The sequence below is a fragment of the Mus caroli genome, chromosome 9 (assembly GCF_900094665.2).
Source record: "Mus caroli chromosome 9, CAROLI_EIJ_v1.1, whole genome shotgun sequence".
NCBI lineage: Eukaryota > Metazoa > Chordata > Mammalia > Rodentia > Muridae > Mus > Mus caroli.
The window spans coordinates 92226914-92240940 of record NC_034578.1 but is presented as its reverse complement, the minus strand read 5'-3'; the positions used below and the strand labels follow the sequence as shown (position 1 = coordinate 92240940).

The 14027-nt window shown below is 38.4% G+C and overlaps 1 protein-coding gene across 1 annotated transcript in view; it reads left to right on the top strand.

Moving 5' to 3' along the window:
• The first annotated feature begins 6370 nt into the window (after positions 1-6370).
• Positions 6371-14027, top strand: part of Rasa2 (RAS p21 protein activator 2) — a 72896-nt gene continuing 65239 nt past the window's right edge. The window contains exons 1-2 of the mRNA XM_021172317.2: positions 6371-6486; positions 11614-11717. Coding sequence (XP_021027976.1) covers positions 6410-6486; positions 11614-11717 — 181 coding nt within the window. The 5' untranslated portion in view covers positions 6371-6409. The remainder of the gene's footprint in view (positions 6487-11613; positions 11718-14027) is intronic.

The window sequence follows — 14027 nt, the reverse complement described above, 5'->3', positions numbered from 1 at the left end:
AATGCACTCATTTAACTTGCTGAATTGTCAGTACTACTTGTTTTAGAATTCCCTGTTGCAGAAGTTGAAATTAAAATTAGGAGAACATTTTGAAGACTTTATTATATATTATCATATCATACCTAGGGTTGTCTGATGTATAGTTAGGTAGCATTTTAATTTTATCTAAGCTTATCAACCTGAGTCCATATTTTCAAAATTTTAAATTTTTTTAAAGATTTATTTTTTTATCTTAAGTGTATGAAAGCTTTGTGTGCATGTCCGTATATACACTACATGTGTACCTCGTACCCTCAAGGAACACCAGATCCCCTAGGCTTGGAGTTAGGGATTGTTGTGAGCCATCATCTGGCTGCTAGGAACCACACTTAGTTCTCTGCGGTAGCAACAAGTACTTTAAACTGCTGAGCCGCCTCTCTTGCTCCCAGAGTATATTTTTAAGTATGTTTGATCCTTCTTTGTTTCTTGTTGTTAGTGTGACTATATGCTGAAGTTTACATACTGTCATAGCTCTCACTATGTAAAAGCTAAAAGCTTCTGTTTAGGTTGACATCTCTGAGGACATCATGTTTTGTGTCACTTGAGCCAGTTTATACCAGATTCTATGAACTCTCTGTAGTTTCTCTTCAGTTTTTTCTTTCATCTCTTTCCTTTTCATTACCTCAGTCTAAGTTAGAACTCTGTAGCCTTCCATTTTAGGTTCTCTGTTGGCCTCCATCCTGTATCCTTCCAGAAGGTTCTCCCTGAATCCACCTGCCTTAGTTTGTGTTATTCACGGCTGCCTTGAAGNTGCTTCTTGTCCCCACCTCCATTACCAAAGATGACATCACGTCCCGTGTAAGGCCTGTCCATGTGGTAGGCCTTCTATTGGAACATTGATCTTCTGGTATTAATTTCTGTATTTTGAAAAAAATACATCATTGAAAGACTTTAAGTAAAATAACNTGACATTCTTTAGAAATCTGCTATGTGTAACATATTCATTTATTAAGTAAGTGGTAGCTTTTTATTATGGTTTGGCTTGACTTTTTCCTGCTCCAAATAGTCTTTTATTATTATTATTACTTTGTTCAGGACCCTGACCTNTTATGATTTCCTCTGAGGCTTGATCCCTCTAGGATCTATGTTAGGTCCTTTTCTTCTTTGTTTTAAAGGTATGCTTTGAAGTAGGGCTGGGTTTACCAAGTCTCTCTCAGACAAGGATAGTCTCAGAACTACTAGTTTAGAAAATCTTTAAGAATAGAGTGGAAAGGTAGATAATCATGCTATTGGCTTTTGACTATGATTTTATTCATTGATGCTCTTGCTGCTGCTGATTTACTTTATAAAAAGGAACAGAATTGCTTACCTAATGGGGTTGTTGTACAAATCAAAGGAGACATGTGAGAAAATTCTTGGTTGTGGGACATCCAGATATTTAAGAGATAGTTTATCCAGTACTGTGTTCACCTAGCACATTCTCAAACAACAATAAAACCTACTGATAAATATATATATATATATATATATATATATATATATATATATACACAGAATCTTCCCTAAAACATCTACATAAACACGTGTACACACACAGGTGTATAAACCACACTTCTCAAAGTAAGTGTGAGCAGCTTTGATGTAAGTATTCTAGTGCCAGGTACAGTTTATATGGTAGACTAGGAAGATGGCTCAGTTGGTAAAATGTTTGCTGCAAAATCATGAGAATCTTAGTTTGATTCCATTAAAAAAGCCAAATACGACGAGATGCACTTGTGAGTCTCTCTTGGGGGAGATGGGACAGGAGGACTCCTGGGACTTGTGGGTTAGTTAATCTAGGCAAACTTGTTAGCTCCAGGTTCAGTGGGAGACTCTGTTCCCTAAAAATTTACACGATAGGATCTAAACAGAAGCATGCCCGCATGGAGTTACTGTATAATCTACACAGAGAGGACAAGCATCAAGATAAATAACATCGGGGCTGGAGTGGAGGAGGCTAAGCAGTTTTATGAGCATATACTCTTCTTAGAGAGGATATGAGTTTAAAATTCTCTTAAAGAGAATTTTAAGTTAATTTAATATAAAAACTGATAACAGCTGAGAATGGTGGTATAGGCCTGTAACCNAGCACTTGGAAAGAAGAGGTAGGAGAGGGAAGAGTGCAGGGTTTTCTCTCTGTCTGTCCTTCATGACATAGCAAGTCCAAGGCCAACGTAAAAGCCCTGTCTCAACAACAAAAAAGGGAAAATTGTTTGTGTGTGTGTGTGTGTGTGTGTGTGCATTATGAAGAAAAGCTATATCTTATTGGTCAGCTAAAACTGCTGTCATATAATGAGAAGGTGTTTGGCCAACTTACACTACATCTATGAAAGAAGAAATGTCTAATGAAGGGTTTATTTTGTTCATCTCTGAAAATGTGTGGTTTCATAAAAGGGTCAATGGGTGCCCCGTGGATTTCTTCTTAATACATATGAAACCTGTAACTGGTACTGCTTGCTACCAGAAACTACCAAAACTCAGTGTCCTTCTTCTGTCTTCCAGTTTTCTAGTGAATGACTCTGATTAGTGGAACTTAAATTAATTGAACTTAGAAACATAAACATAGCTTCAAGATAGGTTAGGAGAGAGAGTTTCTAGCTTTAGTCTCCATAATACCAGAAGGCACACAAGTAATGTTGTACCACTAACCCACCATATCTTGTATGAGTANAAACTTGATTCTTCTTAAGAATAGAACTCAGTATGCAGACTGGAGTAGCCTTGAACTCAGAGATCCATTCACAAAACCCTGATTCCTGAGTGCTAGGATTAAAGGTGTGTGCCACCATGCATGGGGAGTCTTTTATTTTATAATGGCATGTTTTTAAAATACCTAACAGTGGCCTTCCTCTGATGAATTAAATAGTCTATTCCAAGTTTCCTCCCATTTAAACATGCTCTATAGATAAAAGCCTAAATGAGGGGTAAACCAAAGACCGCCTAGCATGAGCTGCCCAAACTGAAGGTGGGTTAGTGCTAAGATACTAAAGAGTGACCACATATGTGGATATTGACAGGCAGTAATTCGATTAGTATTATTAGTGTTCGTAAAGGTTCTAGGCAAAGGAAGGTGTGAAGCTAATTGTAGAAGGCTAGGGTATGAGTGAAAGAGGAGGGTTAGAGGATGGGTGAATTTGCCTCAGTCATGCGAGTTATATCCTAAACTTGCCTGGAAATAGTAGGACCATCTGTGGGAAAATGCAGACTTCAAATGTGCTTCACTTTGTACTTTATGTAGCTTGATGGTGGAGGGTGCGCTGGTAACACCTTCTTCTGCTTAGAGATGCAGAGAGGCAGCAGTGCTTTCTTTCGTGTTCTAACCATCGCCTAGGGTGCTTTATCAATGAGCAGTAATCTCTACTGTAGTTTGGAATTACAGTTTAAAACTCCTCATAACTGATAAACATTACTGTGATTATTTTGGAGAACTGGGCATTGATGGGATGAATTTTCAAAACAGTTTATTTGAATGTCAACCAGTGGTAAATAGTGAAAAAAATATGTCAGGAAAACTACTTTTATAAAAAGTGATGCTGGGTGCATTCCTTACACTATATGAGACTTGGCCTTTGATTATTTTAAGTAAATATCTGGCAATTCAGTTTCATTAAATTCTACAGACAAAATAACCCTTGTTTCCCTCTTGTGGGGTGGGATTGGTGGATTATGTACACATTATGCCCCAGTATTTTCTAACCAGTACTTAACATGAATAAAACAGGTACACNTCCTAGGGTAATGATTTAATTTTCTAAACTCTCTACTAGATATGGAGCATATTTATGGTAGTCATATGTATGTATGTGTGTGTGTGTATATGTGTGTGTATATATATATATATGTGTGTATATATATATATATATATATATATATATAATTAGGTGGTGTATTATGGACTCTATAAACTTTGGTTTTAAAACAAATCCATTGTGTTATTTAGAGGCAAAGGAAATTCTGAAGACGTTTGACAACAGTGAAAATAGAATTGTTAAGCAAGGTCCTGTGTAGGGAGAGAGGAGGGACAGGGGAGAGAACCTCAAACTCTCGGGGATCCTCCTGCCTCTGACTCCAGTTGCTGGTATCAAAGGCATGACCACCATTCCAGCTAGTTCATTTTGTTTTTGAAATGTGGTTTCTCTCTCCCTGTTTGTTTTGTTTTGTTGTTTTGTTTTCCTTAAGACAGTTTCTCTGAATAGCTTTGGTTGTCTTGGAACTTACTCTGTAGACCAGCCTGGCCTCAGTCTCACAGAGATCTACCTGTCTTTGTCTCCTGAGTGCTGGGATTAAAGGCATGTACCACTACTACCTGGCTGCAGGGTTTATCTTGTTGACCTCAGAGCTTTTGGGTGGGTCTCCTGTGTCACCTCCCGTCGTCTTACTGTAGAAACGCTGGAAACTTTCATGTGCACTCCTGCTTCCAGCTAGTCAGGATTGCACACAAATGTCTCCACCCACTTAGCCTTCTTGCTGGCCCCTTCCTCACTGTCTTAGATTTGTACATTGGTATGTAATTTCAGTATACACATCAAGTAGACATTTGGGTGTCCTTTTGGTACACAAATAGCTCATGAGACTTTCAAAGCTTGACTTGCTGGGTTCTTTATTCCTTCAACAAACATACCACCAGACTTTTCCTGTTTAGATCTTGGGCATTAGCGAGTTCTCAGACCTCATACAGGAGCTGCAGAAACCCTTATCAGAAGTTCAGCCCATTACAAATGCTCTCAAGGAAACCAAACCTAAGACTAATTAGGGAAAAGGTCTCTGTCAAGTGTCATTTGAGGTCAGGACTGAATGATAAGAATGTCCCAGCCGTGTAGAGTAGAGAGATCCGGGAAGAAATAAACTTGATAATAAACTTGACATGGATGATGAATGGGGGAAAGTGAACCAAGGGAAGAACAAAAGAAGGCGTCAGAGGGATACTTCAGGGTTATGCAGAGTGTGATTTAGAGATTAGACTTTACTCTCAGACAAGTGGGATGAGCTGAGAAGTGACCGAGTTCAATCTTATGAGAAGATCCTGCTTGCTCTGGATTATGGCTCAGCGACGGTAGAGCATTCGTCTACTCTGCCTTCATGCAGACGGCTTGGGTCTGATCCCCAGCATGGGAAAGGAAAGGAAAGATCACATCTCCTGGTGAAGAACAGGTTGGTGAAGAGTAGCAGAAACAGAAGATACTGCCATGCTCCTCTGTTTGGGTGATTCTAGTGAAGGGAAGAAGTAGCTGGATTTTAGATTTTGTCTTTTTGAAGATCTTCTGGATGTGCTAATGAGCTGGATTGTGTGAGAGAGAGGCAGGAAGACGATAAGTGAGAAGGAAGTGGTGGTAGACCAAGGGAAGAGCTTATAGAAGAGGAAATAAGATTGGTTTNGGGGACTTGCTAAATATGAGATACCTGCCAGATATCTAGTGGTATNAATGAGGGAAGGTCAGGCCTGCAAACACAGAACTGGGAGCTCCTAGCATTAACAGTGTGTACTGCAGTAGTTTATAGAAAAAGGAAGGGATGGTCTAGAACAGAGCCCTGAGGCAGTTACAGCATTGAGATGAGGAGATGTGTGGAAGACAGAGGAGGAAGGCCAGAAACATTGTGCTGTGGAATCCAGGAACAGGGAGCTTGTTACAAGTCCACTCTGTTAGATGCTGCTGCAAAGGTATGGATGTAGTAAGAACACATTGGACGTGGGTGAGCCTACATCCATTGACATTGGTGACCTTGACTAAGCAGTTTCATTGTCACTTTGGAACCGGAAGCTGATTAGAGNGGATCACAGCATGAATGGAAAGTGAGCAAGTGAGGGGCAGTGCTTAGAAGAAATTCTCCTTTAACAGAGGAGTCTGGAAGTGGAGGTGTGGCCCGGGAGAGAAGCTGGGACCNAGGATGGTGGTCTGCTGCTTTTGCTTGTCTTAATTGTGGAGTGTTGTTTATATGCTGCTGAGAGCAAGCGGGAAGAAGGGGAATTAGTGCTGACTCAGGAGAGATTCATTGCAGGAAAATTCTTGAGATGGTTCTGGTGAGACAGGAGGGAGAGAAACNGCCCTTTCATAGAGGAAGGATGCAGTGATGTGTCTCCTCTGCTCTTTTTACTTTTAAACACTTAGGTTTTTTTCTTGTAATAAAAAATACTCATTTTTATAGACTTCTCAGGAAAGTTCACCACCTTTTAGCTCATCCCCCAGTCTTCACTAGTCTCCTTTAGACCCCCTGACCTCTTTGAGCACAAGTTGCTTTTTTTCCCTGTACTCCATATTATGCCTTCTTCCAGACTGAATTCATTTATAAGCTTTGGGTGATAAATATATATAATAAATATTTAACATCAATTTAAACTTTTGTGTCAACAGATGAAGCAAAAAATTTATTGCCATATCTTGGACCCAACAAAATGCGAGATTGTTTCTGCACTATAAATTTGGACCAGGAAGAAGTTTATCGCACCCAGGTTGTTGAAAAGTCTTTAAGGTTGGTAGAAAATTAGAAATTATTCATCTGATGTATATTCAGAGTTTTATGTATTTTCTAGATTTTTATCAACAAATTGAGTTTCTTGATTTTGAAGCTAATATTTTTTATTTAAAGGTTTTCTATTCTATCATGAATTTATTTTTTAGATTTACAGAATGTAAGCATTTAAAGAGGCCTTGAATGTCAGTAAGCTGCACTGACAGCATTGATCCCCTTAGCGGTAGTTCTGGAAAGTGGTCATGGGACATCTACTTCATAATGGCTTAGTCACCAAGAAGTTCACACTTCCTAAGTAGTCTGCTTGGTCTTTGAACTCTTCTGACTCAGAAAGTGCTTATGTTTAATTGGTTAATGATTATTAAAGTGACATCCAGTCACGTGCCAAGCGCTTGCTCAGTTCTGGGTTCTGGTCACTCATCTGTCTCTAAGAGTGACCCCAGTGAAGTGCTTGCTCTCTCGTGGCCTTTCATTGCCTTAGGAAGTAGTTTTTCTTAGTTGTCCTAGCTCTCTCTGTCCCTTAGATTTCTGGGGAACAATTTTAGTCCTTCTTTTACGTGACAGTATTAAATGTTTGAAAACAACTATTATAAGCGTTCAGTGTGCTCTCTAGGCTAAATAGTGCCTATTTGTTTGAGCTTTCCTGAAAGCACATCATTTTTACTTCTCCAGAGAACATANTAGCTCAAGCTAGAGAGGTCGATGGCTTTCTTGGTAAAGTACTTGCTGCACAAATAGGAGGTCAAGTGTTACATCCCCAGTACCTATGTAAGAAAGCCAGGTACAGTGGCTCCCATATAGTGCCCAGTGCTGGGGACATGGAGGTAGGAGGGTCCCAGGAACCTGCTGGCCAGCCAGTGTAGACAAATCATTTAACAAGAGTCCTGTCTCAAAGAATAAGGTGGAAAATGATTGAGAAAGATAATGGATGTTAACCTCTGGGCTACACAAACACACCCTTTCTCTGCATCTGCATATATACAAGTTACTTACTAATGGATTATCAGGGAATAAGCCCTTGGATTGTTTTTATCCGTGAAATGTAATTATTCTTTGAAAGTACCGCATACAGCGAATTCTTTGCCTCCTCTGCCTTGCAGCAGTGTTTGTGTTTGTAATTTTGATATAGAACTGTGCTAAAACCAGGTGTCATGCTACATGCTCTGAACCCCAGCATTTGTAAGGCAGAGCTGCTCAGATCTCTGTTGAGGTTGAGACCAGACTGGTTCACATAACAAGTCCCAGGCCAGTCGGGCTACATAATGAGAGTCTATCTTTAAAAAAAAAAAAAAAGAACCAAACCAAACCAAACCACCACCAAACTGCTGAAAGAAAGTCTTCAGAGACAAAGCGTGGAGGATTCTGGGAGTTGTTGGGACAAGCAAGGTGAATGAAACAGTTGTCGCACTGTATTTTATCCCATTGGACTTCTGGAGGATGCTGTGGTACCTTGTTACCCTCTCCCACACACTTGCCTGTTNTCCTGTGACATTTGCCTGTGTCTCCTTTCCTGTTCTTTCCTTGTCTTTTCTCCTCTTTGCNCTTCCTTCTCTTTTCCTTTCCTCTTCTCTATGCNGGGCCTAGCTACGCAGCCCAGGTTGGCATTGAACTCTTACTCCTACTTCAGCCTCACACATTGGTGGTGTAGGCAGGCCCCTCTGCATAGCTCTTTGTCGTTGGGTTCTTACAACAATTTTGATCTCTTCATAAGAAAACTATATAAAACTAAAAGTAACCCTTGTAGTGGCTCCGTCAGTGGGTGAAGTAACCAGCTGTCAAGCTTGAAACTTGAGGTCAGTACCCAGAGCCCACACGGTGGAAAGAGAGGACCAACTCCNACAGGTTGCGCTCTGACTTCACNTGAGCGCCCTCCTCAAAAAAAGAGAATAGTACATAATTAAAAACAAAACAAACAACTAAAGGTGCCTTAGTAGCCCAAAAATATTGAGAGTAATGAACTTGAAAGATTTTGTCACAAGCCATATGCCCATATTTAGAATGTTAATGATTTTTCACACTTGTGCATTCAGAGTCACAGATGGCCTTTTTCTTTGTTTATGAATGATGAAATCATGTCACTGGAAGGCTGCAAGATGTGTCATATAATGAAGGAAGGTAAAAGCACAGCTGGGATTTGAGACCTGAAAATATTTAAATTTCAGTTTGTTACAATTTTATATGACAAGGTAATCAGTGATTAGAAAATTCAATAGTAATTTTGTAAATTGAGTACTTATAGTTTATAATATCTAGCCGTATATGAGAAAATAACCCTTAACCTTTCTGAATGTTTGTATAGTGGAAAAATTATGAAACCAGTTTTCTTTATTTCTTTCCACCTTTAAAAAGAAAATCATTTGAAAGATAATTACAAGCTAGCTGTGTCACTGCCTTAGGTCCTAAGGGAATAGCTAGCTAAACTAGATAATTCTTGCATTCTGAATGCCTCCAAATTTACTTTCTAGAATGGGGCAAAAATAATCCTTCTTCAACTTGATTTTATTATAACGTTCTTAATACTTGTCTAAATTGTGATCAACCATTAAATTGGAAGTATCTACATTGTAGGTCTTTCTAACTTTTTCCACCTTTGGAATTTGAATTATAAAACAGGAAATACTTTAGAATTGTAAAAAGATTTAAGAGGTTTTGCTTCTAAATATCTCTAAGTCAGAGCAATTGCTTAATAATTAAGGATTTTAAAATTTAAGAAGATTCAGGTATTTCATAAAGGAAGATATACAAGCATCTCCAAGACACATGGGAAGAGGTCCAGTTCCGTTAGCCATCAGGAAAATATAGTTTGAAACCATTTCGTCACTATTAGGACGTGATCTGTAATGATAGAACTTTCCCCAGGCGACTGGCTGGCTGTAGGGTGATTGCAGAGGGTACAGGGAAATTGGTGGGGGATGGGTGATAGGTTTTATGTTTAATTCTTTCTCTGAAAATTCCATACGCAAATGTATTGTTTGTAACTCGTACCCACTCCGTTACNCTCCCTCATCTGATTCCCATGCACACACTCTGAATTCCTTCTAGCAAGCTCCTGCTCTCATGTGTTTGTGGGTATGTATGGGACCCACTGAGTTCAATTAGGGCTGCTTGCATACGTGTAGGTGGAGCATGATGTACTGGAGCATGGGCAACAAACAAATGGCCACACCACTGAGGAAAATGATTTCCCCTTTCCAGGGGCCACTAACTTCCCCAGCCGTGATAGGTCAGTCAGTGAAGGCATTGAGAACTTCAGTTTGGATAGTTAGCACCCATGTAAAGAGCCAAACAAAGTGGTGCAACCCCAGAGCTGAGGTGTGGAGCTAAGGAGATCCTTGCTGGCCAGTCCATACAGCCACATACATCANTGAGCTGCAGGTTCAGCTACAAACCTGTGGTTTGGTTTGGTTTTGTTTGGTTTTTTAAAAATAAGGTAAAGATAGATGAAGGAAGATGCTTGATATCCACTTCTGATCTCTATACTGACGCACACATGGGAGTATGCACATCCACACACAGGTACACACAAGTCAAATCACTGAGACTGAAAAATTAGCTCAGTCTTGTCATACAAGCATGAAGACCTGAGTTTGGTTCCTCGGCACCCATAAAACTGTATTGCAGTCGTTTGAAATGAGCTGGGCTTATATGAACAGGAAGGTCCCTGGAACNAGGTAGCCAGCAGTGTGGCCAAACAGGGACTTTCAGACTCAGGGAAAGACCCTGTATCAAAAAATTAGGTGATGACACTCAACTAGGTGATTGACCTCTGGCCTTTATACTCAAACAGTCACACTTGTACACATATGTATACATATACAAAGAAATCATATCACTGGGCTAAGAATATAATTCAGTAAAAGAGCACTAGTGTTATAANAGTTAAACTGTATACAGTATTTAGCTTAATCAGAATGGGGGGAGATGTAAAAGAATTTTAATCCAGCATCATGCCTGTTCTGGCAAGGGATCACATCCAAAGCCTTCTAGGTCTCTGTGATCTGACTGGAGTACAGGCTCACCCTTAGCACACACCTTTAATCCCAAACAACGAAGGTAAAGTTAATTTGTAGAAGGAAGCAGCCATGAGGGGCAGACAAAATGACAAGTCAGAGAAAGATTTGACAGGATGAGTCAATGATGGCATATGCTCAGCTCTCACAGCATGAGGAAGAGAGGTGACTTAAGAGAGCAGCATAGAGGGGTGGGGAGAGCTTTACCAAGGTAGGTTGCAGATAAAAAGACAGAGAATAAGAAGGAGCCAGAAGATTAGAAGAGATTGCCAGAGTTAGTTTGAGGCCAAGCAGAGCAATTCAGTCAGATGCTGAGAGGAGCCAGTTTGAATCAGTCAGCTTGGAGAGGAGTTTGGTTCAGAACAGCTGAGTCGAACCAGCCAGCCAGAGTTCAGAAAGCTGAACAGATGAGATTATTCAACAGTAAACCTCTGAAGCAACAATTGTATCTGGTAAATAAAAGATACATTTACATACTTGCATAGCATACACAAGCCCCCAGGCTCTAACCTCTGGAACCCACCCCCACTGCTCAGCTTTCGAAGGTGGTAACAGTATTCTATATTTTGATTGAGGTAGAAGCTACACAGGTTTGTAATTTTATCAAAGACCACCAGCCTCTATAGATCAGATTTGATTATATATAATTCAAAATTAACTCGGGAAAGATAATAAAAATACTTAATGGTCTATTTCTAATATAATTAAAATATTTTATATAGCATTATTCATTTTAGATATTCAGNATTATACAGCTGTTGCCGGTTATATCTTTCTAGATAATAATACGAATGGCTTTGTTTTGACTCTCATTCATGTCAGCTTTGGGTGAGCATGGCTAGGCAGGTACCAACTCTTCTGTTCACAGGACCTTCTGCAAAGCTGTATGTTTAGAATTCATTTGGCACCTAAAGTCTTCTCAGTTCACCTTGATTTGTATAGAATTTGTTTGAAATTCTGAAGAATTTTAGTTTATAATTTCATGGATGTTTGTTGAAAGTAAAATTTGAATGTGATTTTATTATTGGTACCATTTTAATAGTGGTAGTAATGAATATTTAATAGTGATAATAAATATATATTATTTAATATAATGAGATTTCTCTTTTCTCTCTAGTCCATATTTCAGTGAAGAATTTTATTTTGAAATTCCAAGAACTTTCCAGTATTTGTCTTTTTATGTTTATGATAAAAATGTTTTACAAAGAGATCTTCGTATAGGTAGGTACTATTCATAATTATTTATAATTACATTAGTGTTTTGTTCATTCTTTCTGTAAGTAAGGAGGTGTTAAAAACTGCAGGATAATATATGTTCAACATTTCTAATCTTTTTCTCTAGATTTTATGTTCATTGATTTTTTTTTTTTTAAACTGGGACATTCACTTTAAATGACATTCTGTGAACAGACCTTTGCTAGTTCCTTAGTCAAATATGATATATGTTTCCACATTAGCTATAAATAACTATGATTTCTCAAAGTCACCTTTGATATCTGCTTATTAAAGTAAAACCCATCAGGCATGGAAGTTCACACCAAGAGACTGTGGCAGAAGGTTGCTGTCCGTCCGTCCATCTCAGGCTCTCTATTGTGACAGAGGGTTGCTGTCCATCTCAGGCTCTCTGAGTTACAGAGTCAGACTTCCCATCTAGAGAAAAAGAAAACCAAACAAATATTTTTATTAAAAAGCAAATACTAATTTTAAGAAAAANGTTTTGTAGTTAAAAACAAACCATAGGGCATAAGCAGATAATTTGCTTTCTGAAATGTTATACCCGGGGTCTGGGTTGTCCTTTGTTTGGGAAGATGAAGGTGTCAGTTGTATTTCCTGTGATCTGAAAGATATAGTAGGAAAGATTCATTCCTGTGTGGCTTTTAGGCACACGCTTGGTAAATAGTCTTAAGTTGAGGCAAGGTGGGAATTGAATCACTGTTTGTAATTGCACCAATGTGATTTTTAGAATGTGGGCATGAATTGCTCAAAGGAATAAGCATCCAAATAAAATATTTTAAAACCCTTCCTTTTAAAGTTGAGGACTTGTCTTGCTCTGTGTGTGTGTCTGTCTGTGTCTGTCTGTCTGTCTGTCTCTGTGTGTGCATGTGCGTACACATGCATGCTCATGTAGGACAACTTCATTCATATACGTGTAAATGAATGAATGACTATATATGAATGAAACATATTTTCTGTCTCCCTCTCCCCCATACCCACTCACCCAGACTGGCTTTAAAACTCTCCTGCTTCAGTGTCNTGAACACTGAGATTATAAGCATGTTCCACCGTAGCTGGTTTAGTAAATCCTCCCAAAATTACATGCTAGGGCAGGGAGTGTGGTGCATTTGCAAAGGGCTTTTGTTGTGTGATGAGGTCTTAATAACAACCAGAAACTAAAAATATTACTGTATAAATGTAAGGTGTTAAAAACTGTATGCAAGATATTCTCTGCCTTTTTTGAGAGAAAGGATATACTCACTTAAAAAATCTGTAAAATGAAAGGAATGGCTAGAAGATAAGAACTTCAGCTATAGGGCAGGTGTGTGTGTATATGTGTGTGTGTGTATGTGTGTGTGTGTGTGTGTACATATATATATGAATTCTTTAAGTACCAAGCTCTTGGTCATTCCCTTAAAATTTACTTCTAATGTAGAGTCAGTGAAAATTGGAATTATAATTATCTCACATTACTGCCATGCTAAATTTAAGTACTTCATTATTTGTATCCTCAGCCATTTCAGGTGTATTGATTTCCTAGGAATTTTGTGCAATCGATGATGAAACATACCAAGAGAATATATAACTTGACTTTCAATCTAAATTCCTTAGGTAGTATAAGGAATATTTGGTTTTTTTCTTTTAGTTAATGCCTATATTCTGTACCTAGCTATCAGTGTGCATATTCAGTTTCAGAATAAATTCAGTTTTCCCTTCATTTCTCATCTTAAAATTCAATTTAAAAACCCTGAAGTACATTTTTCTAGTGTCACTTTCTACAATTCTAACTGTCACACAAAGAGTTTTTTTATCTTTGTATTAGATTTCACTCAAATTATTAAAAAAAAAAACAGATTCATAGGTTTAAAGTTTTTTGTGTTTTGAATTTTGTGTGTTAATAGACTGATTGGATTTTCAGTCTCTTGAGGACTATTGCTACAGTTGCCATTCTACTACAAATCTGGTTCTGTACTTTAATATTTGTTCTTTAAATTATACATCTGAAAAGCCAGGCAGTGGTGGTTCATGCCTTTAATCTCAGCCCTTGGGAGGCAGAGGCAGGTGGATTTCTGAGTTCAAGGTCAGCCTGGTCTACAGAGTGAGTTCCAGGACATCCAAGGCTACACAGAGAAATCCTGTCTCAGGGGGAAAAAAATACATGTATATATATATATACATACATACACACACACACACATATATACATATATCTGTANTTTGAGTTTTAAGTTATAAAGAGATAAACATAAAACTGTAATATATTTTTTAATATTTATTTATGTATTTTATGTATGTGTGTATACTGTAGCTGTACAA